The 25,919-nt window shown below is 40.2% G+C and overlaps 1 protein-coding gene across 1 annotated transcript in view; it reads right to left on the minus strand.

Annotated features, from left to right (window-relative positions):
* GTF2H1 (general transcription factor IIH subunit 1) overlaps positions 1–25,919 on the minus strand; it is a 48,585-nt gene that overhangs the window by 11,378 nt on the left and 11,288 nt on the right. Inside the window, exons 3-11 of the mRNA XM_012456536.3 lie at positions 23,067–23,259; positions 20,975–21,140; positions 19,629–19,722; positions 17,272–17,421; positions 17,074–17,153; positions 10,315–10,442; positions 10,116–10,203; positions 4,883–4,971; positions 4,412–4,529 (exon numbers count right to left, since the gene is read on the minus strand). Of these exons, the coding sequence (XP_012311959.1) occupies positions 4,412–4,529; positions 4,883–4,971; positions 10,116–10,203; positions 10,315–10,442; positions 17,074–17,153; positions 17,272–17,421; positions 19,629–19,722; positions 20,975–21,140; positions 23,067–23,259 (1,106 nt within the window). The remainder of the gene's footprint in view (positions 1–4,411; positions 4,530–4,882; positions 4,972–10,115; positions 10,204–10,314; positions 10,443–17,073; positions 17,154–17,271; positions 17,422–19,628; positions 19,723–20,974; positions 21,141–23,066; positions 23,260–25,919) is intronic.

Raw genomic sequence — 25,919 nt, forward strand, 5'->3', positions numbered from 1 at the left:
ATACAAAAAGATTAGTCGGGTGTGGTGGTGCACAACTGTAGTCCTAGCTACTCGGGAGGCTGAGGTGAGAGGATCATTTAAGCCTGGAAAAGTTGAGGCTGCAGTGGGCTGAGATGGTACCACTGCACTCCAGTCTGGGTAACAAAGCAAGACTCTGACTCAAAAAAAAAAAAGACTGACTACAGCTTAAAAAATTATGTGGGGAGAGCTGGGCATGGTGGCTCAGCCTCATGATACAGTTATCACAAGAGTAACTGTAATATGAGTGACTCAGAGGGCTGAGGTGGGAGCATCACCTGAGCCCAGGAGTTCAACGTTGCACTGAGCTATGATAGTGCTACTGTACCCCACTCTGGGTGACAGAGACTTCATCTCTAAATCAAACAAATACCACCACCCCCAAAACAAGATTTGTGTGAGTCTACTTGGGCCCAAGGGCCACATATTGGACAACTACAGACCAGAATGAAGAATTGGTCAAATAATCCTAAGTTGGTTATGGGTACATATATGTACATACATGTTTTTTTTCTAGCTTCCTGCTGAAGGGACGATGACACCTCAATGGCAATGAGTATACTTAGTGCCCAGATCTGGTTTTGTTTTTTGAGACAGAGTCTCACTCTATTGCCTAGGCTGGAGTGCAGTGCTGCAATCTCAGCTCCTCACTGCAACTTCCACCTCCCAGGCTCAAGGAATTCTCCTGCCTCAGCCTCCTGAGTAGCTGGGACTACAGGTATGCACCACCACACCTGGCTAATTTTTGTATTTTTAGCAGAGACAAGATTTTGCCATGTTGGCCGGGGTAAACTACAACTCTCAAGTGATCCGTGTGCCTCGGGCTCCCAAAGAGGTGGGATTATAGGCGTGAGCCACTGGGCCTGATCTCAGATTTTGGTTCCTAAATCCACTCAACACTAAAAAGAAAATTCCACGCCTAGGGCAGAGCAGGTATATAACAAGCCTGGAACATCTATCTTACTGCACCATTAAGCAAGGAGAGGCTCAGAATGATGGGGATATTGTCAGAAAGACACAGGAGAGCCTGTGTGAAGGGTGCAGGAAGGGTTTGACTATAAAAGGGCATGAGTAGATTTTTCTGGGGTGACAGAACTGTTTTTTTTTTTTTTTTTTTAAATTTTGATTTTGTTGGTGGCTATACAACAGCATGTTTTGATAAACTTGTAGAATAGCAAACTTAAAAAAGATAAATTCCAGTTTGGGAGGCTGAGGTGGGTGGACTGCTTGAGCTCATGACTTTGAGACCAGCCTGGGCAACGTGGTGAAACCCCATCTGCACAAAAAAATACAAAAATTAGCCAGGGGTGGTGATGCATGCCTAGAGTCCCAGATACTTAGCTATTTAGGGGGATGAGGTGAGAGAATCACTTGAACCTGGGAGGTTGAGGCTGCAGTGAGCTGAGACTGTGCCACTGCATTCCAGCCTCGGTGACAAAGTGAGACCCTGTCTCTAAATAAATAAATAAATAAATTTTACTGTATGAAAGTTGTACCTTGGTTAATAAAAAGAAAAAATGGCCTATAACCTCAGCACTTTGGTTGAGGTAGGTGGATCGCTTGAGCTCAGGAGTTCAGGACCAGCCTGAGCAACGTGGCAAAACCCCGTCTCCATCAAAATATAAAAAATTAGTTGGGCATGGTGATGTGTGCCTGTGGTTCCAGCTACTCGGGAGGCTGAGGTCAGAGGATTGCTTGAGCCCGGGAGACAGAGGTTGCAGTGGGCCGAGATCATGCCACTGCACTTCAGTGTGGGTGACAGAGTAAGACGTGAGACACCATCTCCAAAAAAAGAAAAAAAGACAGCACCAGTGTTTAACTAATAGAATAAGAATTCATGGGCTGGGTGCAGTGGCTCATGCCTGTAATCCCAGCACTTTGGGAGGCTGAGGCGGGCCGAGCACAAGGGTAAGAGATTGAGACCATCCTGGCCAACATGGTGAAACCCTGTCTCTACTAAAAATACAAAAACTAGTTGGGCGTGGTGGCGTGCACATGCAGTCCCAGCTACTCAGGAGGCTGAGGCAGAATTGCTTGAAGCTGGGAGGCAGAGGTTGCAGTAAGCCAAGATCGCGCCATTGCACTCCAGCCTGGTGACAGCGAGAATCAGTCTCAAAAAAGAATCCATGACTCTCCTGCTGATATAAATAATAAAGAAGGGAAAGCTCTTCCTTTCATGTCAGCTGATAAACGTAGAAGGGCTCATGGAATTAAAAATCATCATTTAACAACTGCTCTTTCAGGCAAGAATCTTCAATGATTCAAAAAAAACTACTAACTACTAGATGAAAGTTTGTTGTGGCGTGGTGACACACGTCTATAATTCCAGCTACTCAGGAGGTTGAGGCAGGAGGATTGCTTGAACCTAGGTGTTTGAGGCTGTAGGGAGCTATAACTGTGCCACTGCACTCCAGCCTGGGCACCAGAGCAAGACCCTGTCTCTAAAGATAATAATGTTAAAAAATAATAAAAAATCTGGTTAAGAAATGAGATATTTACATAGTCTCAAAGAATGGCCCCACAAAATATTAATTACAAAGAGAAAAATAGTAACTTTTTGGTGATAAACCAGGCAAATACTACCTTAACCAAGTGATAAAATTTAATATCACAAGATAGAACATACACAAATCATTTGCCTCCTAATATGACACACTGAGTAGGACAACATTACTTCTGTGATATTTTTGGCAAAAATGCCTAATAAATCTAGTCATGAAGAGACTAGAGAAACTTAAGGTCATTCTACAAAAAAGTGCCCAGTACTCTTCAATGTCAAAGTTATAAAAAGACAATGACTGACAAATATTCCATTTTAAAGGAGACTTAAAACACATGAGAAATAAATACAACTCATGAACCTGGCTTGGCTGCTGGACCAAGAAAAGTTATCTTTTGCTATGTAGAACATTAGTGGTAAAACTGGTGAAAGTGTAGTAAGATCTGTAGATCAGAAAATACATCCTCAATGTTAATTTATTAATTCTATAATTGTATTGTTATTTAAGATAATGTCTTAGTTTTTTGAAACTATACATCGAAATCTTTAGAGGTAAAGGGAAATTATGCCTGTAACCTACTCTCAAAATGGGTTTGAAAACGTATTCTTCTGTCATTTTTTGTAAAACACGAGATTATATCAAAATAAAAATTAAAAAAGTAAGTCTTGATATATGATAAATACCATAATATAGGCATACGCTCTGTGTCTCAGTGCTCATAAAAACAGAGGAAAAAACAAATCCCTCTTTGCACAAGGATTACTTTCCAGAGGAAACTGGAGCTGAATCTTGAGTAATTATTAGTTCCTTGGGGGAGAAACAGGGCTAAGGGCATCCTAAGGAGAAAAGCATGAGTCAAAGCACAGGAGGTATGAAGGAGATAACGTGATCAAAAGACTCTGGACAGCTTAGTGTGTTTGGCTGGAGTACAGAACCCTTGGCTATGTGTGGAAGGGAGTAGTGGAGACTGGCTGAAGATGAGACTCGAGTAGTGGGCTGGGGCCAGACTACAAAGAGTTTTGCAGGCCAAAGACACTCAGACTACTGCAATGAAGGGATTCAGTAAAGGTTTTCAAACTGCAGTGATAAATGTTTTTATTTATTATTATTTATTTATTTGAGATGGAGCTTCACTTGTCGCCAAAGCTGGAGTGCAATGGCACGATCTCGGCTCACTGCAACCTCCAACTCCCAGTTCAAGCGATTCTCCTGCCTCAGCCTCTCAAGTAGCTGGGATTACAGGAGTGTGGCACCATGCCCAGCTATTTTCTGTTTTTTAGTATTGATGGGGTATCACCATGTTGGCCAGGCTGGTCTCAAACTGCTGACCTCAAGTGATCCACCTATATCAGTCTTCCAAAGTGTTGGAGTTACAGGCATGAGCCACTGCGCCCGGCCAAAATAAATGTTTTTAGGAAGGTAACTTGCAGTAGCATTATGGAAAATTGATCAGGTTTGCCTAAATAAGGGTGACAGAATGAGGAAGTATTACTGAAGGTAGAACTGACAAACTGCTGATCAACTGAAGTATGAAGAAAAACAACAATGGTGAGCTGTTTTACATATTTTGAACTTGAGTCATGCAAATATTCAGAGAAAAATGTCCAGAGAGAATCTGAAAACCTGGGAGATGTTTCCAATAAAACTGAGTATATGGAAGTAAAAAAAAAATCACAAAACTCATCACCTTATTTTTTTCATTATCATCTTAAGATGCCTCTTGAATATGCCAAATGCCTTTTCTTGCTACCTCTTGATTTTGCAATTTATTTAGCAGAACTATGTCTTTAAACCCAATTAAAATATTAGTTGTATAGTTCAATCTGCTTGTGCTCATAAACTGAGGAAGGAACTATGGGAATTCTGGCCTTCAAACATTATAAGTCACCTACCTGAGTTAACTTGGGTGTATAAGCTTCCATTTCTTGTCTAATACTTTGAAAAGAATTAATAATGTCCTGACTTGTTGCATACTGTAGTGACTGAATTGGAGTTGGACCATGATAATACCTGCAGGTTAGCACAGAAGAAATTACTAATCACATATAATAAAAGATGCTCAACATTTGTCTTTGCAACATTTTAGCAGTCAGTACAAAGCTTCCCCTTCAAGGTAAGAAATGATAACTATATAGTTAACGAGATTTCAATAAAATAACTTCCGTAAAAGGCAGTAAGATCCAACATTTATTGTCATGGTTTTAATCATTTTTGCATTCCTGAGAAGCATAAATTTTAAACAAAAAAGGATATTGTACTTTGATGGTGACAAACTAATTAAAATATGAGGACTATACTTGTAGAATATATTTTGCACTGTATTCTGTTACATAGCTATTCTGCTTAATATTGACCAAACTTACCTATCTGACTTCTTGAGGTTTAGTGCAATCGTTTTTACAGAATTATTTTTCCCCAAGTCTTCATATTCAATGGACTCTTGTAATTTCGCCTATAATTATTAACACAGTACTTTTTATTTGGTCACAACTTTCTTTTACACAAGTAATAAACATGACTGAAAAAACAAAACTGTACAGAGGGTAAAAAATAAAGTCTTCCCACCATAAGCTTCCCTTCCTAGAGATGACTGTCCTACAAATGGTTTCATCAATTTTCTCAACAACTACTTTGACAGAGTATTAGTTTTCTTACACTCTGACCCCATGAAGTATTATTGAACTTTCTATTTTTGCCAATTTGGTAGGTGAAAGTTTACACTTTATTGTTTTTGTCCCCAAATCAATGATCAGTCCATGCTGCCTGCTGTTTTTATTTTATTATTATTATTATTGAGATGGATTCCCACTCCGTTGCCCAGGCTGGAGTACAATGGCATGATCTCAGCTCACTGTAACCTCCGCCTCCTGGGTTCAAGTGATTCTTCTGACTCAGCCTCCCAAGTAGCTAGGATATAACAGGTGTGTGCCACCACACCTGGCTAATTTTTGTATTATTATTATTTTTTTTTTGAGACAGAGTTTCGCTCTTGTTACCCAGGCTGGAGTGCAATGGCACGATCTCGGCTTACTGCAACCTCCACCTCCTGGGTTCAGGCAATTCTCCTGCCTCAGCCTCCTGAGTAGCTGGGATTACAGAAACGCGCCACCATGCCCAGCTAATTTTTTGTATTTTTAGTAGAGACGGAGTTTCACTATGTTGACCAGGATAGTCTTGATCTCCTGACCTCGTGATCCACCCACCTTGGCCTCCCAAAGTGCTGGGATTACAGGCGTGAGCCACCATGCCCGGCCCAATTTTTGTATTTTTAGTAGAGGCAGGGTTTCACCATATTGGCCAGGCTGGTCTTGAACACCTGACCTCATGATCCACCCACCGCGGCTTCCCAAAGTGCTGAGATTAAAGGCATAAGCCACCACGCCTGGCCGCGGTCTGCTATTTTTATATTGCATACTTTTTAAAAAATAAGACTTTTTAAATATTAAGGAAATAGGCTTTTATTGTTTGTGTTGTAAATACTTTATCTTCCAGTTTGGTTTTTGGTTTTAATTATAAAAAAATCCACCTCCTTGGCAGGTGCCTGTAATCCCAGCTACTCGGGAGGCTGAAGCAGAGAGTCGCTTGAACCCAGGAGGCAGACGTTGCAGTGAGCCGAGATAGTACTCCAGCCTGGGTGACAAGAGCGAGACTCCATCTCCAAAAAAAAAAAAGAAATCCACCTCTTCACCCACAAAGCTTATATGTCTGTGGCTTATTATCATTATTATTTTTTAAAGAAATGGTCTCACTATGATGCCTAGGCTAGTTTCAAACTTCTAGGCTCAAATTGCCACTGCCCCAAAACTCAGTCTCCTAAATTGCTAATTACAGGCACATGCTACCATGCCCAGCTTGTGGCTTAATTTTTGCTTAAATCTTGGATCCACCTGGAATTTATTTTGGATTAGGAGTGAAAACAGAAAATCTCAGTTTCTGTTAACAAAATTATCAATCAGTTCTTCTAACACCATTTGTAAAGTAATTTATCTTTTCTCACTGATTTTTAAAATGTCATGTGTATCATATATATGCTTAATTCCTCCACTTATCTGGGTTTGGTTCGAGCAATTCTTGTGCCTCAGCCTCCCGAGTAGCCGGGATTACAGGAGGCTAATTTTTGTATTTTTAGTAGAGGTGGGGGTTTCACCATTTTGGCCAGGCTGGTCTTGAACTCCTGTCCTTGTGATCCACCTGCCTCAGCCTCCCAAAGTGCTGGGATTACAGGCGTGAGCCACTGTGCCCAGCCCTAATTTTATTCTTTAATTTTACTCATCTGTTACCCCCTGTGCTTAAATTTCTACAGCCTTGTAATAATAACAACATATTAATAACCTGCTTAAATTTCTACAGCCCTGTAATAACATATTAATTAAGATACATGATCTACGTAAACATTTGTGCAAATCAGCCTTGCAATATTTCATCCTCTACAAAGCTATGAAATTCATCTGGTGAACTCTTATTGACTACCAAGACTAGAATCAGAACATTCAGGTTATTAACTATATCTCAAAAAAAGTCATCTCAAAAAAGGTCAATCTGAAAATTCAACATTTTAAATTGCTCCAACTTTACAATTCTAAACAGTCCCTTTATGGTACAGGAACAAATCTGACCTCCTTAGCATACTTAAGAGAAACACATCCTTACCTAGCCTCAGCATTTTTTTTTTAAACTACTTTCTCAACTCTATACCCTTCAGCCAACTTCAAGGCATACTGATGTCTTCATGATTTTTGACATATGTCAAGCTTATCTCTACCCCTGCTCTTGCCTTACCTAAGGCATGTCCCTACCCAAGGTTCCGTAATAATTCAAATCCTAAACTTATGCCAAGACCTAGTTAGGTCACCTGACTTACACTTAATTGAAAGCTCCATAAACACAGGGACTCTGTCTGCTATTAATTCTGAATCTCTCATTCTACAGATGAGAGAATCTATAAATTGCAACCCTTTATAGAATAAGCAGCAGTCAACTACTGACTTGGAAGAATAGTTAGAGCCAGCACTGACTACTCAATACTGATAGTCCCTGACTTACAATGGTTTGACTTGGTACTTTTCAACTTTATGACGGTATAAAAGTGATACACATTTAGTAGAGAAACCATACTTTGAGTAGCCACACATTCTGTTTTCCACTTTCAGTATTTTACATGAGATATTCAACATTTTATTACAAAATACGCTTTACAGTAAGTAAATCTGCCGAACTATAGGCTAATCTAACTGCTCAGAACATGTGTAAAGTAGGATAGGGTAAACTATGGTGTTCCATACATTAAGTGTACTTTTTTTTTTTGAGATGGAGTTTCATTCTTGTTGTCTAGGCTGGAGTGTAATGGCACTATCTCAGCTAACTGCAACCTCTGCCTCCCGGGTTCAAGCGATTCTCCTGCCTCAGCCTCCCGAGTAGCTGGGATTACAGGCATGCGCCACCACGCCCAGCTAATTTTGTATTTTTAGTAGAGGGTTTCTCCATGTTGGTTAGGCTGGTCTTGAACTCCTGACCTCAGGTGATCCACCAGCCTCAGCCTCCCAAAGTGCTGGGATTACAAGCATGAGCCACTGCACCCAGCCTACATTAGGTGTATTAAATGCATTTTTGATTTTACACTATTTGCAACTTATGATGACTTTATTGGCATGTAGCCCAGTTAAGTCAAGGAGCACCTGTACTATAAAAATTCACACAGATAAATAAATTTCTTTTTTATTTTTTCTTTGAGATGGAGTCTTGCTCTGTCATCCAGGTTGGAGTGTGGTGGCGTGATCTCAGCTCACTGCAAACTCCACCTCCCAGGTTCAAGTGATTTCCCTGCCTCAGCCTCCCATGTAGCTAGAATTATAGGCACACATCACCATGCCTGGCTAATTCTTGTATTTTTAGTAAAGACAGGGTTTCACCGTGTTGGTCAGGCAGGTCTAGAAATTCTGACCTCAAGTGATTCACCTGCCTCAGCCTCCCAAAGTGCTTGATTACAGGCGTGAGCCATGGCACCTAGACTAAGAAATTTCTGATAACTTGTTCACCAGAATCAAGGGTACTCCTCAGTGCAACAGTATGCAAAGAAAGTATCACTTAATAGATTTCTTCTCTAACCTCTTTATAACTTACATTTTAGTTTTGCTTTAGTTTAAAAAATACCTTGTTGGCTTTATTAATTTTATAGGTAATTTATGCCTGTAAAAACATTAAATTACTGAAATATGCCAGGCACAGTGGCTCATGCCTGTAATTCCAGCACTTTGGGAGGCTGAGGTGGGTGGATCACATGAGGCCAGGAGTTCAAGATCAGCCTGGTCAACCTGGCGAAATTCTGTCTCAACTAAAAATACAAAAATTAGCCAGGTGTGGTGGTATGTGCCTGTAATCCCAGCTACTCAGGAAGCTGAGGTGGAGAATTGCTTGAATCCAGGAGGCTGATGTTGCAGTGAGCTGAGATTGTGCCACTGCACTCCAGCCTGGGTGACAGTGCAAGATTCTGTCTCAAAACAACAACAGCAACAAAAAACATTAAATTACTGAAATAAATGAAAGAAATTAAAACTTACCCATAATCTCTTTATTAAAAGAAAACAGTTTAGCATATTTATTTGAAGGCCCTTTTAAAACTCACAAACTTTTTTTTTTTTGAGATGGAGTCTCACTCTGTTGCCCAGGCTGGAGTGCAATGGCATGATCTCAGCTCACTGTAACCTCCGCCTCCCAGGTTCAAGCAATTCTCCTGCCCCAGCCTCCTGAGTAGCTGGGATTATAGGCATGAGCCACCATGCCTGGCCCACAGACTTTTTTTTAAATGTGTACAACTGTACTGTACAATCTGTTCTGTGAACTCTTTAATGCAATATATCATTAATGCTTTTAAAGTAATTAACAGTTGCATCAATCTCTATTGTATTAATGTACCATAGATAACAGGACACTTGATACCATCTTTATTATGACAACATAATGAATATTTCTATCTAAATCTTAGTACACATCTTTCTTAAGAAATAAATGTCCACAAGTGGAACTAAGGGTATAAAGTTTTAAACACTTAATATACATTGCCTGATTGCCTTCTAAGAAAGCTTTATCATAATTAGGAAGGGGGATACAAAATAGCTTGGCAAAGTTGCAGGAAAATAATAAATACACAAGAAGTTAATTCTGTCCATTCTTCTCCACACCCTCAAATGATTTCTTCAATATTTAGTGAGAAGACACCTTCAGCTCTGAAATGCTGGTTTAACATGAGGGACAATTCACTTTCTTTTAAAATCATACACATAAAACTTTGGTTTTTCTGTCATATTGCCTCTGTTGAATAAAGATTTTGTTCTCAGAGAATAAAATCACATACAAGAACAATCTGTATGTATATGTACATATGAAAAAAAAATGGGTAACACACTAGAGTCAATGGAAAGTTGGCTGGCAAGCCAAAGCTGGGGAAATACTCTTTGTAATGCTATACACTTTAAGCCAAATGCTTAACATGTTGGTCAGAAGAACTGAGACATAGGAAATAAGTGTAAATAGTACTTGCAGTTATATAAAGTATTTGGAGAAACTTGAGCCCAAATGGTTCATATTTTTTGTCCATACCCTTTTGACTGCTGGTTGAAAGCAGTCTGCATCTCCGGAATTTCCATCCATACTGCTGGGCTCACTATTTTGTTCATTTTGTGCTTCTCTTAAAACAAAGAGGAAAAAAAAAGTTAAAAACCACAAGCAAAACATCACCACAACTCCATCTAGATATCCTGAAAAGCCCAGTTACTGCACCTTTGCATTTATACTTAACTGTTTCCTGAGTCCAGCTGCCAAGACCATGGCACTGTGATGGTTAAATCTCTTGATGATGGCAGCATTACTATTCTCTTTTATTGATTTAGAACTGGAAGCAGATGGCACAGAGGAAATGCCATAGCCCTGTGAGAAATAATTCAGTAGAGTAAAAATTTTTAAAAAAGGTTCTGCTTTTCTTTTTTATTATAAAAGACATGCTTAGTTGAAAAAATCTGTTGGATGATGGGACTTTATTACTTCTCATGAACATTACTAAATATTTACGAGTAAACATTTAAAGACAAGTGACATTAAACACATAAAAGATTAAAAAATAGCACCAACTTGTTTTAGCATCATAAAATACACATTAAACTGCATTTCTTTCTCTCGTTTTTTTTTTTGTTAGATGGAGTCTCACTCTCTCGCTTAGGTTGGAGTACAGTGGCTCTATCTCAGCTTGCTGCAACCTTTGCCTCCTGGGATCAGGTGATTCTCCTGTCTCAGCCTCCTGAGTAGCTGGGATTACAGATGCCTGCCATCACGCCCAGGCTAATTATTTGTGTTTTTAGTAGAGATGGGGTTTCACCATGCTCGCCAGGCTGATTTCGAACTCCTGATCTCAAGTAATCCACCTACCTTGGCCTCCCAAAGTGCAGGGATTACAGGTGTGAGCCACCGTGCCCAGTCTGCATTTCTCTTTTAAAGAAAAAATTGGATCTAGTGAGCAAAACATTAAACAAAAGGAATAAAGGCCGGGACACCTGTAATCCCAGCACTTTGGGAGGCCAAGGCTAGCAAGTCACTTGAGGTCAGGAGTTTGAGACTAGCCTGGGCAACATGGTGAAACCTCATCTCTACCAAAAATACAAAAATCAACTGGGGGTGGTGGCACACACCTGTAATCCCTGCTACTCCGGAGGCTGAGTGAGGCAGGAGAATCACTTGAACACAGGAGGCAGAGGTGGTAGTGAGCAGAGATTGCATTACTACACTCCAGCCTGGGTGACAGAGCAAGACTCTGTCTCAAAAAAAAAAAAAAAAAAAAAAGGAAAAGTAAATAAAAGGAATAGAATATAGTGGGGAAAAACAGAGACTATAGATTCAAAAATATAAAGAGTCAAATTCTTTTTCTAACATTAGTCTAGGCAAGACAATCAACTTTTCCAAGCTGTATAAAGTAGGATATTAGAGAATAAAATGAGATTATATTTTAAAACATGTATTGAGTGCATGCTACTTGCTAGACCCTGCAGACACAAAATTGATCAGACCCCATGTCATAGGTGCCTAAATACCAGTTAGTGGGAAACTGGGCTGGAGAGAATTACTAGTCAATCCTACTAGAGATGAGGCTTTGAAAAATCTTCACGGAGAACCATTAAGATAAACTGGTGCTTGCCAAGCAGATCAGGGAAACAGTAACATTTCAGGGAGAGGAAACTGCTTAAACAAAGGCAAAGAGGCACTGTGGTCCTGATTATTTGGGAGGTTGAGGCAGAAGAATTGTTGAGCTCAGGAGTTCAAGTCCAGCCTGGCAACACAGTGAGACCCTGTCTCTATTTAAAAATAAAACAAAACAAAAGCAAAGAACAATGTAGTACATATTGTGTCATGAGTCCATATATGGTTCAGTATACCGAGAAATAATGGCAGTCCAGGAATTGGAGAGGTTAAAAAGGTAAAAGAAAGATCATAAGACTCATATGCGTGGGGTGCAGGGGCTCATGCCTGTAATCCCAACACATTGGGAAGCCGAGGCAGGTGGATCACCTGAGGTCAGGAGTTCAAGCCCAGCCTGGTCAACATGGTGAAACCCTGTCTGTATTAAAAATATAAAAATTAGCTGGGTGTGGTGGCATGTGCCTGTGATCCCAACTACTCAGGAAGCTGAGGCAGAATTACTTGAAGCAGGCAGGCGGTGGCTGCAGTGAGAGCAGAGCACACCACTGCACTCCAGCCTGGGTGACAGAGCACGACTCTGTCTCAAAAACAACAACAGCAAAACCCCAAAAAACCCCATATGCTGTTCATCCACGTATCAAAGAATTACTAAGTGATTGCTATATGACATGTGCTGGGAACAGGCCAATAAACAAGAATAAAGCTTCATGAAGCTTACACTCTGAGAGGGCAGTGAATGGAATTATCAGGTAAAACAAGGTAAACACCACTTTTTTCTGAAAGTGGAAAATGTTATGAATACAATAGAGGGTAACATGATGAAGTGATTGAATTTGCGGGTGGTTAGAGAAAGCCTCTCTGATGAAGCAACATTTTTTTTTAATTTTAAATTTAGATTTTTATTTTTTTTGAGACAGGTTCTTCTTGCTCTGTTGCCCAGGCTGGAGTGCAGTGGCGCAATCACAGCTCACTGCAGCCTCAACCCCCTGGGTTCAAGTGATCCTCTCGCCTCAGCCTCCCAAGTAGTTGGGACTACAAGTATATACCACTATGCCCAGCTAATTTTTAAATAAAAAAAAAAAGTTTAGAGATGGGGTCTTGCAATGTTGCCCAAGCCGGGCTCAAACAATCCTCCGACCCTAGCCTCTCAAAGTGCTAGGATCAAAGGCGCGAGCCACCTCACCTGGCCAGAAGAGACATTAGAGCAGATGTCTAAAGATAGGCAGAAGTGGCCAGGTGTAGTGGCTCACACCTATAATCCCAGCACTTTGGGAGGCTGAGATGGGCGGATCACAAGGTCGGAGTCTGAGACCAGCCTGGCCAATATGGTGAAATCCCATCTTTACTAAAAAATACAAAAAATTAGCAAGCCATGGTGGCGTGCGCCTGTAGTCCCAGCTACTCAAAAGGCTGAGGCAGAAGAATAGCTTGAACCCGGGAGGCGGAGGTTGCAGTGAGCAGAGATCCCACCACTGCACTCCGGCCTGGGCGAGAGTGAGACTCTATTGCAAAAAAAAAAAAAAAAGGAAAAGGGCAGAAGTTGGTTAGGGACAAGCAGGGAGAAGAACAGTAAGTACATAGGCCCTGATCCTGAGGTAGAAAAAGCATGGCATGGAACTGAAAGGTCATTATGTCCAAAGCATTAATGAGTGGAAGTGGCCCCACTGAGATGTATATAGGAGCCAAATTAAGCAGTCTTGCAGGAGTTTTAATTTTATTCTAATTTCAATGAGAAGATAATGAAGATTCACATAGGGGATTACTAGGATCTGATTTATAATTCTTTTATTTTTTTTTTGAGACAGAGTCTCACTCTGTCGCCCAGGCTGGAACGCAGTGGTGGAATCTTGGCTCACTGCAGCCTCTGCCTCCTGGTTTCGTGATTCTCTTGCCTTAGCTGGGTAGCTGATTACAGGCATGCATGACCACACCTGGCTAATTTTTGTGTTTTTAGTGGAGACAGGGTTTCACCATTTTGGCCAGGCTGGTCTCGAACTCCTGACCTCAGGTGATCTGCCCATCTTGGCCTCCCAAAGTGCTGGGATTACAGGTGTGAGCCACTGCCGCCTGGCCTATATTATAATTCTTACTGCTAGAGGAGAATAAACTATAAAAGATGAGAGAGCAAAAATACAGGTCAGTTAGGAGGTTAAGGCAAGCAAACAGGCCAAATACGGTGATACCTTAAACATGAATGGGGCATAAGTGTGTGCAGATTGCACAGATGAGAACTGTATTGTACAAGGCTTGCTGATACACTGAATGCTGGACATAAAAGGAGGAAAACATGGCTGGCTGCAATGGCTCACACCTGTAATCTCAGCATTTTAGGAGGCTCAGGTGGAAAAACAGCTTGAGCCCAGATGTTTGAGACCAGCCTGGGCAATGTAGCGAGACCTTGTCTTTACAAAAAATAAAAACAATTAGCCAGGTATGGTAGCCTGCACTACAGTCCCAGCTATTCAGGAGACTGAAGCAGACTGCTTGAGCCCAAGAGGTCAAGGTTGCAGTGAGCCACGATTGTGCCACTGCATTACAGCCTGGGCAACAGAATGAACCTGTTATAAAAAAGAAGAGTGAGAATTAAGGAGACTTGCCGACTCCCAGGTTTCTGGCTTGAGCTAACTATAATGCTTTTTACTAAGACAGGAAATACCCACAGAGATAGGCTTATGAGGATGGGAATCAAAGGTTCCATTAGGGACATGTGAAGTTGAGATGTCTATGAAATACCTCACTGGAGATGTCAAGTAGGCAGTTGGAGCTCTGCGGTCAAAGTCAGACTATGGTTATCTGGAATTCATCATTATGTTAGAAGAATTTTTTTTTTTTACACCCTCCCCTGTTCCCCATATCTAGTAAAGCAATGGAATACAGAGAATGCATTAAGGAGGCCAGAGATTATAGCCTGTGACAGTTACTACAATCAGAAGATTGATAAGGGAAGAAGAAACACTAAAGGAAAAACTGCACCAGCCAACGTCTGTAGTAAAAGGATTGGTTATATAAATGTTAATATACTCATACCAATGGAGTATTATGCAGGCATTTAAAAACATAGATAACAATAGTAACACCTATTACCTACTACTTATTATGCACTAAGCTCTTTTAACTCACAGAAATCCTGTAAGGCAAGTACAATTTGCCTCACTGAGGAAAACAAAAACAAAAATTGGCTAGGGCTGGGTGAAGTGGCTCACGGTTGTAATCCCTGCCCTTTGGGAGGCTGAGGTGGGCGGATCACTTGAGGTCAGGAGTTTGAGACCAGCCTGGCCAATATGGAGAAACTGTGCTTCTACTGAAAATACAAAAATTAGCCAGGCATGGTGGTGTGTGCCTGTGATCCCAGCTACTAAGGAGGCTGAAGCAGGAGAATCACTTGAATCCAGGAGGTGGAGGTTGCAGTGAGCTGAGCTCATGTCACTGCACTACAGCCTGGGAAACAGAGTGAGACTCGAGCTCAAAACAAAACCAAACTGGGCTTGTATTCCATTTGACCCAGCAATCCCATTACTGGGTATTTACCCAAAGGATTATAAATCATTCTATTATAAAGACACATGCACACGTATGTTCATTGTGGCACTGTTTACAATAGCAAAGACCTGGAACCAACCCAAATGCCATGGATGATAAACTGGAGAAGGAAAATGTGGCACATATACAGCATGGAATACTATGCAGCCATAAAAACGATGAGTTCGTGTCCTTTGCAGGGATATGGATGAATCTGGAAACCATCATTCTTGGTAAACTGACACAAGAAAAGAAAATCAAACACCGCATGTTTTCACTCATAAGCAGGTGTTAAACAATGAGAACATATGGACGCAGGGAGGGAAGCATCACACACTGGCGTCTGTTGCGGGAGGGCTAGGGGAGGGACAGCAGTGGGGTGGGGAGGTTGGGGAGGGATAACATGGGGAGAAATGCCTGATATAGGTGACAGGGAGATGGAGGCAATAAACCACATTGCCATGTATGTACCTATGCAACAATCCTGCATGATCTGCACATGTACCCCAGAACCTAAAGTACAATAAAAACAAAACAAAACAAAAAAAAAACACCGAACAACAACAAAAAACAAAAACAAAAAAACTGGGCTTGGACATGTTAGAAAATATCAGAATCTAAGTCAGCTAGTTTGGTTTTAAAGTTGTTTTACATTATGGGATAATTAGTTTATATAGATATTGATAATAAGCACAAGATAAAGTTATAAATGTACTGTACAATATGCCATCATGTATATTTTAAAGGAAAAAAAAGCACTAAAAAAAACTTTCCCATCATACTAAGTTGTAAGTCTAAGTGCCACTAAGTTTTATTTTCTCAGGATAATTAAAGAGGGCTAGGTTTGTACAGATTATGTACGTTGAAAATATCATACATGAAAATACACTGGCCGGGTGCAGTGGCTCATGCCTGTAATCTGAGCACTCTGGGAGACCAAGGCAGGTGGATCACCTGAGGTCAGGTGTTTGAGACCAGCCTGGCCAACAGGGTGAAATCCCATCTCCACTAAAAATACAAAAATTAGCTGGACATGGTGGCATGCACCTGTAATCCTAGCTACTTGGCAGTCTAAGGCAGGAGAATCACTTGAACATGGAAGACAGAGGCTGCAGTGAGCTGAGATCGTGCCACTGCACTCCAGCCTGAGCAACAGAGAGAAACTGTCTTAAAAAAAATAAAAAAAGCAAGAAAATGAAAATTCTGGCCTAGAAGACAGAGGTAGGGATGAAATTACCCTTGATCACAAAAGGCACCAGCTCTTTCTGTGCAAGTGGATAAATCTTTAAGTCTGGAGTCATGATGCTGAGGTAGGTAGGTCATACATAATGGTCTAGGTTGCTGAAACATATTGGGGCTGGTGTGGTGTAAGGGTCATGAGAGTGCTTAAGGTTTGGCAGATATAAGCAATCAACAAATGTTTATCGACCTTATTAATTTATATCCATATTTCTTTAGATTAAATGTTAGCTAGGATGGCATCTGAGGCAGAAGAATCACTTGAACCCAGGAGGCGAGGTTGCAGTGAGCTGACCTCATGCCACTGCACTCAAGCCTTAGCATAAAGCTGGACTCGTCACGTTAAGCCTTGATTATTACTATAGAATTGTGGATGGGGGAGCTAGAAATTTATTTTTAAAAAGTTTTAGCAACTCACACAGGAATTTCATTTCTTCTAGGCAATTTTAATGGCAAACAATGCTATTTCAAAGCACTTCCAATAAATCACTTCAAATAACAGTATTCTGCATATTTAACAGTCTCTCACAAATGGAATACGTCTACACTTAAGACAACGTTGAAGACTAGGAAAAGACTCTTTTCTCTCAAAATTTCTTTTATTGCTTCTTACCTCATCTAATGGTTTATCTTCCAAAGCTGTTAAATCTAGTAGTGGGTTTTTCACTCCTAATGAAACCATTGTTTTTAGGCCTAGGAAATCAATGAAATAAAAAGTTCAGTATGTCTTATCTGTCTCAGAAATTAACACCTAAAATGATTAGAGAGTGGACAGTTAAAGGCCAGTGTCTATTAAGAGATAAACAGTTACCTTTTTCATCTATTTTGGCACACTCTGCAAAGAGATCCTTTGACCCTGTATTCAGCCGATCCCTGTGAAAATAATGGGATTGGAAAAAACGTGTCCAGAATTCCTTCTCTGTCATGTTGTGGGGAACATTTTCGGCATATTTCATTTTTACTGTGGGGGAAAACAAAATACAAGAAAACATTATATACTGAATCTCCATTTTTAAAACTTCTCAAATTAGGTAACTGAAATACAAACTAATAGCAAAATCTAGTCCATAAAGCTCTCAACTCTACATACTATAAGTTATAATCTAATTATAAATATGAAACATAACTTGAGAGATTAGGTGAGGTGGTATGACCTCTACAAATCTTACAATTACAAACAAAACCTTATTTTGCACCAAGAGAATAAAGTTTTGAAGTTTTAACAGAAATACCAAGAATCTAAGGAAATCTTACAATTACAAACAAAACCTTATTTTGCACCAAGAGAATAAAGTTTTGAAGTTTTAGTAGAAACACCAACCATCTAAGGAGTCAGACTCAAGTCTGCTTGTTTGTTCATTTATATATGTGCACTCTCAATCCAAGGCACCGTGTTAGCTGGTGGGGAAATAAAGATCTCAATATCCACTGAGCTGTCAGCTTAGCACTTCAGGAACTTACATTCTAGCAAGCATAGAGTTTAACAGCTTGGTTTCTTGAGCTCTAAGTTTAAAATGCTAGGTCTGACACTTTCTGTGTGACCCTGAGCAAATTACTTAATCTTCCTGTACCTTGGTTTTCACATCTGGAAAATGAAGGTCAAAACAGTACCTCTACTTCATAGGTGTATGTGATGATTAAATCAGTTACTATAGAAAAAGGCCTTAGAATAGTGTCTGGCACATAATAAACAGTACACAATTATGTTACTATGAGAAAGACCCTGTGGCTCACACCTGTAATCCCAGCACTTTAGGAGGCCGAGGCAGGCAGATCACTTGAGGCCAGCAGTTCAAGACCAGCCTGGCCAACTGGGTGAAACCCTATCTCTACAAAAAATACAAAAATTAGTGTGGTGGCACATGCCTATAGTCCCAGCTACTTGGGAGGTGGAGGTAAGAGAATCACTTGAACCCGGGAGGTGGAGGTTGCAGTGGGCCAAGATTGTGCCATTGCACTCCAGCCTGGGTGACAGAGCAAGACTAAATAAAAGAGATGGGATCTTGTTTTGTTGCCTAGGCTAGTCTTGAACCCTTGCACTCAAGGGATACTCCTGCCTCAGCCTCCTGGAGTGTTGGGATTACAGGTGTGAGCCACTGAGCCTTGCCAGGATTTCATAAGGGCCGAAATGAGGTGATGCTTGAGCTGAGTCCCGAGGGAGAGATTCCTAAGGACTAAAGGGGTAAGAGTGGGGAATAGGGAAGAGAGAACAAAACACAGCTTAAGAGAGCACTGTTTAGTCAGAAGAATGACTGATACAGTGGCTCTCACCCTTGTCTTTACATAATAAATCACTGAGGCTGGGGTCAAGGCATCTATACTTTCAGGATGGCATCTGCATGGGAAGTAATTTGTGGGTTACGAAGGTCACTCTGGATGCAGTATGAAAGATGATCTGAGTTAGTACTGTAGACAGGCTCATTTATTGATGTCTCTGCAGAATGCCATCTCACTCAGGTATGTCAAGGGCTAAGTAAAGTTTAAGAACCACTGATGAAAAGAATGGCAGTCATCGTAACAGTGAATTGATGACAAAGCATTATTACTATTATTATTATTATTATTATTATTATTTTGAGATGGAGACTCGATTTGTTTCCCAGGCTGGAGTGCAGTGACAAGAGGTGGAGGTTGCTCACTGCAACCTCCACCTACTGGGTTCAAGCAATCCTCCTGTCTCAGTCCCCCTAGTAGCTGGAATTACAGGCATGCATCACCAAGCCCAGCTAATTTTTATATTTTTAGTGGAGATAGGGCTTTGCTATGTTGGCCAGGATGGTCTTGAACTCCTGACCTCAGGTGATCCACCTGCCTTGGCCTCCCAAAGTGCTGGGATTACAGGTGTGAAGAACCACTGTGCCTGGCCCCTAAGCAGAGACGGGGTTTCTCCATGTTGGTCAGGCTGGTCTCAAACTCCTGACTTCAGGTGATCTGCCTGCCTTGGCTGCCCAAAGTGCTGGGATTATAGGCGTTGAGCCACTGCGCCCGGCCAACAACACATTATTTACTGAGCCCTTAGTATCTACCGTATGTCAGACACTGGGTAAAGTACTTTCCATAATTTATTCCACTTGATCAGGAATAAATGTGAAGCTTTTTGTTTTTCACTGATATACTATTGAATACATCCACATATTTTAATCATCTGAAAGAACTGATTCTTCTTACCTGCTGGATAGGTCCTAAATATGGACTCAATGATATCAGACGTTAAATTATATCTCAGACCATTACAGCCATCGGTCTGGGGCCGGACATCAGCCTAAAACAAAGACCATACACACATATATGTTAGAATATCAGGCAAAGATGGCTAAGGTCCCAGTAGGCACTGGACAAAGGTGGAAAAAAAAATTTCTAAACTAACTGCATAGACAGCGTAAGTCCCTCACTTTCACTTTTTGCACAGAGGTAGGGCTCAAAAAATACTGACTGGTTTCTCATGGTCTTAAGTGATCTACAAAATCTGCTTCCTTGGAAGTCTAATATGGTCAAATAGGCATGTGTAAGTATGAAGGCAGAAAGCTAGTGGAGCTTTAAGATAAAACTTGTATAGTTATAAAAACCACTACAAACACTGGCTAGTAAATAATTATATTAACATTAACTGGCTTTGTTGGGAAAGGCCTAATTAATTCACTTCACTAATAAGCAACCAAAAAAGATACCAAATGTACAAATGGTATTCAAAATTTTGTTCAATGTGTAAATACTATTCTGTTTCCACTAGAATACCAACTGAGTGAATTCCATTCTGTAATTCCATAGATAAGGTATTCTCAATTTTTATATTAGATATAGTTTACAAATCTTACATTTTCTATAATATGGTCATGATACATTTAACTTTGTAAGTAAAATAAAGATTTTAAAAGGCACCAGAAAGTCCTATATTTGAAAATATTAAGTATTAGTCGAAACTCTTAAGAGTCGTTTTCAAATTCCATTTGACTACCATCATGTTAGGGTCAAGTCCAAAGGCCAAGAAAACATAACTGGTAAGAAGAAATATAAATTTAAAAAAATTGTATATATTTTAAAAACATTTTGGAAGAGGCTGAGTGTGGTAGCTCACACTTGGAATCCCAGAGCTTTGGCAGGCTGAGATGGGAGAATTGCTTGAGGCCAGGCATTTGAGACCAGCCTGAGAAACACAACAAAAGCTGCCCCCTGCTCTATAAAATAAGAAAATTTAGCAAGGCAAGGTGGTGCACATGTTTAGTCCCAGCTACTTGAGAGGCTGAAGAGGATCACTTGAGCCCAGGAGTTTGAGGCTACAGTGAGCTATCATTGTGCCACTGCACTCCGGTCTGGGTGACAAAGTGAGGACCTTGTCTTTTAAAAACAAACAAAAATAATAATAGTTCAATAATGATAAAGAATACCATGGATACTGAAATTTCCATTCACTTTCTTTTAGGAAATACTGGTGTTACAAAAGAAATAATGGTCTTAAGACACATATTGGGGTTTGCATTTTTTTTTTACTTCAGAAATGTAGAAGGGTCACATACCAGAAATGCAGCAGAAATGCCAACATCCTGCTTATGATTGGATGTGGAAGAACTATCTGTTGCATTCACATTTAAACGATTGGCCCAGAATTCCTCAGCACTGATCACCTGACTCACAACAAGGTCTTTATAAAGCTGAAACAAAACAGGATCTTCTTGCAGCATTCTGTAAGATAGAATATACTGATTATAACTGAACTTCTAGAATAAAACACCATTTAGGTACATTTTTAAAAGATTTTGGCAACACAAAGCACTGAAACACACAACTTTTATTTTGTGATGACTGAGCAGCAGAGGTCATTCAGTTCATTTTTCAGTAATTAAAAGCAAAATACCCCACATTTTTGGAGGAACAAAAGAAGAGGCGATAAATGGAGGTAGGTGTAAAGAAGGAAAGATTAAACCCTTTGAGGGCATGTGTTTGATCTTATTCATTTCTGTATCCCAGTGATTCAAAGATCACCATGTCAGTAGTGTACTGTCATCCGTTGGTATCTGAGAATTATCAAGTCCCTTAAATAAATTGCTGTATTTACATACAACCTATATTTATTCTCCCATATACTTAAATCATCTCTAGATCATTTATAATATCAGATACAATGTAAATGTTATGTAAATAGTTGCTATACTGTATTTTTATTTGTATTATATTTAATTACTGTATTGGTTTTTTTTTCCTGAATACTTCTGATCAAAAGTTGTTTGAATCTGTGGATGTAGAACTCCTGGATATGGAGGGATGAAGTATTCTCTTTCATACACAAAAGTGAAAAGGCAGGAGAGGAGGTAGGCTTGAAATTTTCCAGCAATGAAGTTTTTTTTTTCTTTTTTGAGATGGAGTCTCCCTCCGTCACCTAGGTTAGAGTGCATCATCAAGATCTCAGCTCACTGCAGCCTTTGCCTCCCAAGTTCACACAATTCTCCTGCCTCAGCCTCCTAAGTAGCTGGGATTACAGGCATGCACTACCATACCCAGCTAAGTTTTGTATTTTTTTTCTTTTAGTAGAGATGGGGTTTTACCATGTTGGCCAGGTTGGTCTTGAATTTCTGATCTCAAGTGATCCGCCCACCTCAGCCCTGCAAAGTGCTGGGATTACAGGCATGAGCCACTATGCCCCACCCTCAGCAATGAATTTTTCATGGCAATAGGCATATACAGATATAAGCACTAATGGCCTGAAATATATTGGTAATGGAATAATTCATATTGTAAGAAATTGTGGCCAGGCACCGTGGCTCACAACTGTAATCCGAATCCCAGCACTTTGGGAGGTCGAGATGGGTGGATCACTTGAGGTCAGGAGTTCGAGACCAGCCTGGCCAACATGGTGAAACCCTGGGTGACAGAGCAAGACTCCGTCTCAAAAAAAACCCCAATTAAGTACTTTACATACTGTCTCCCTTTTTCAAAGTGTGAATTATTTTAGATTTTTTGTTCACAAGCATACTTCTAATGGCTTAGGATCTTCTCTGTGACAGAGAACGGGGAAAATAAATTAAGGAACTTTAGCAGCTTCCAATTTCAGTTCTGCTCTTAAGCAGATGTTAGGCGTGATGCAGTTAATTCAACTTCTGGGTTTGCACATTCTCATTTGCCCAAAGTCAAATAAGCAGTAAGATTTTAAAGCTGAAAACTAAACACGGAGTTAAAGATACTAGAGCCCGTATTTTCCTACATTACAGTATCATACAAAAATGGGGATAGATGGCTGGGCTTGGTGGCTCACACCTATAATCCCAATACTTTGGGAGGCCAAGGCGGGTGGATCACCTGAGGTCAGGAGATCGAGACCAGGCTGACCAATATGGTGAAACCCTGTTTCTACTAAAATGAGCTGAGTGTGATGGCATGCACCTATAGTCCTAGCTACTTGGGAGGCTGAGGCAGGAGAATTGCTTGAACCCAGGAGGCGGAGGTTGTAGTGAGCCAAGATCACACCACTGCACTCCAGTCTGGGCGACAGAGCAAGATTCTGTCTCAAAAAACAAACAAAATAAAGTGGGGATAGCTAACAAGCTATTACCCTACTAGGAAACTAGAGAGAACCCAGTATCTCTTTTCGAAAGGCTATTCTTTTCCTCCCACCTGTTCTTCTCTTCCAGTTCTTTATTTGCTTTCCTCTTGAATTTGGGCAGCAGCTGCTGAAGAAGGTCCTTTACTGCGTCTCGCTCTTTCACTGCAGTGCTTTCATTGGAAAAATGGAAGTTAGTTGTGTCCCCTGCATGTAGGACCAGCTGAAGCTGAATTTTAGCTTTTCCTTCTGGACTGATTTTCTGGCCTAAAAAGAAGCATAAGGGCAGTTAGATGATGACACTCACACTGTGGAAATAACCATACAATAAGTTACTTCTCCCAAGAAAATTCAGGATTCCTTTGGGTTTTAGCTGCCCTATTCCAATATTGATGCTTTTGCAGAATGCACTCTTCATAAATGATCTCATATAAACAGAGCATGTTCAACAAATTCACTAACACTCTGTGTCCTTCTTCAGTATTCTTTCTGTGCAGCACTTCTTACCCACTGCTACTACCTCCAGACATTAATGGGCTTTTGTTTCCGTTCAACTAGGGCAGACCTCTTTAAAGCTTTCTGAACGTATTTTAAACAACTGTCCCCAATCACATTATCATTAATAAAAATGACCTATCATGATCCAAAAGACTGCAAAATGCAGCCATGGCTTACCTATTCATTTTGGAAGGGAAATACGTAATTTTATATTTGAGAAATCTGGTGTCACCACTTTAATCAAGTTATCAAACATAGCCTCCTTACACTATGTATGTTATTATTCTTGACCAAATGTTTAAGGTGAATATATTCAAGCCTTTAGATCTGATTTTCAGTTTATAAAAAATACAGGTATACAGGAATAAATTAAAACCTTGACGAGACAATCAGAAATATTCAGAATGTTTCATACTTAACGTTATACCCTGAAAGGGACTAAAAAGATGACAACTACATGAACCTAGATTGGACACTGTTTTTTTTGTTTTTTTTTTTTTTTAAACTATAAACATTATTGGGACAACCAATGGAAACGTAACAATGGCTATTTTTATTTATTTATTTTTTTTGGAGACGGAGTGTCGCTTTGTTGCCCAGGCTGAAGTGCAGTGGAACGACCTTGGCTCACTGCAACTTCTGCCTCCCGGGTTCGAGATTCTCCTGCCTTAGCCCCCTGAGTAGTTGGGATTACAGGCATGCAACACCACATCCAGTTAATTTTTTTTTATATTTTTAGTAGAAACAGGGTTTCACCATGTGGGTCAGGCTGGTCTCAAACTCCTGACCTTGTGATCCACTTGCCTCAGCCTTCCAAAGTGCTGGGATTACAAGTGTGAGCCACCATGCCCTGCCAACAATGGCTATTTATTATTAAAATGTTTTTGGTATGATAATGGTACTATAAGCAATACAAGTGTACACACAAAACAATAAAGCAAATATGGCAAAATAATAACTATAATATCTAGGTGGGGCATATTACATAAGTATTCACTGTACCATTCTTTTAAAATTTTCTGTAACTTTGTCAGCTATGATAAGAACTACTGCTGCTTTTCACATTAGTAATTTATTATTGTTAACTTTCAATTCCTTCTTTCAGATGTGGGCATACCTTCAAATATTCAAGTTGAAACCATTCTAGTACAAATTAGTTTTGGGTACGTACTCCTTTCACCAATAACTGGGAAGAATTGTAGAGAAACTGGAGATGGGCATAGTCTTTATTGTACACTGTGGTTATCACAATGAGTGTGTGTATTACAAAGCCATGGGGCTAGCTTCCCATTTGAGAGAGATGCTACTACAGATAGTTCCTAATTTATAAGTCTACTATTATAGAAATGTTAGCAGTTAAGGCTATTAGCTACTAACAGAAATTTGCAGAGCATTCTCAAAGAAATAAACTTTTAAAAAGAGGTACTATTACCAGGATAGTGGACAAAAGACTATATGGCTTAGGAGTACTGAGCTATGATAAATTTTAAATAGTATTCTTTTTTGAAAATTAAGATTCTAAATTATTTCAGTGAAGAAAGACAGGGATCTTGGTCATTTCCTGCAGCAAAGTAGAAGTAAGTCTTTGGGGCAGGGCAGTGGTTTATATACAAAGCAGTTTATAAATTGAGCACTTGCAAGTTGAGGGTGGTCTGTTTTGGGGGGTATCATGTTGCTTGAAAGTATCACAAAATTGTATTTAGAAGAATCTTACGTCCAGGGAAATAAATGAATTCATATTAATCATTATAAAGTACGATAATCTGTCAAGGAGTTGATTACCCTAAGTTTCTCCTATTCAAGATCATTTATTTATTTATTATTTTTGAGATGGAGTCCTGCTCTGTCACCCAAGCTGGAGTGCAATGGTGTAATCTTGGCTCATGGCAACCTCCACCTCCTGGGTTTAAGTGATTTCTGCCTCAGCCCCTGGAGTAGCTGGGATTACAGGCACATGCCACCACTCTCGGTTAATTTTTGTATTTTTAGTAGAAATGGAGTTTCACCATGTTGGTCAGGCTGGTCTCAAACTCCTGACCTCAGGTGATCCACTTGCCTTGGCCTCCCAAAGTGCTGGGATTACAGGCATGAGCCACTGCACCTGGCTCATGCTTGAAATTTATAAAAAGAAGTTGGGTTTGGTGGCTCATGCCTGTAATCCCAGCACTTTGGAAGGCTGAGGTGGGCGGATCATGAGGTCAGTTCGAGATCAGCCTGATCAACATGGTGAAACCCTGTCTCTACTAAAAATACAAAAATTAACCGGGCATGGTGGTGCATGCCTGTAATCCCAGCTACTCAGGAGGTTAACGCAGGAGAATCACTTGAACCCAAGAGGTGGAGGTTACAGTGAGCCAAGACCACACCACTGCACTCCAGCCTGGGTGACAGAGCAAGACTCCATCTTGAAAAAAAAAAAGAAAAAAAAA

This window comes from Aotus nancymaae, unplaced genomic scaffold (genome assembly GCF_030222135.1).
Source record: "Aotus nancymaae isolate 86718 unplaced genomic scaffold, 86718_ANA_hifiasm-v0.15.2.pri h1tg000059l, whole genome shotgun sequence".
Lineage (NCBI taxonomy): Eukaryota > Metazoa > Chordata > Mammalia > Primates > Aotidae > Aotus > Aotus nancymaae.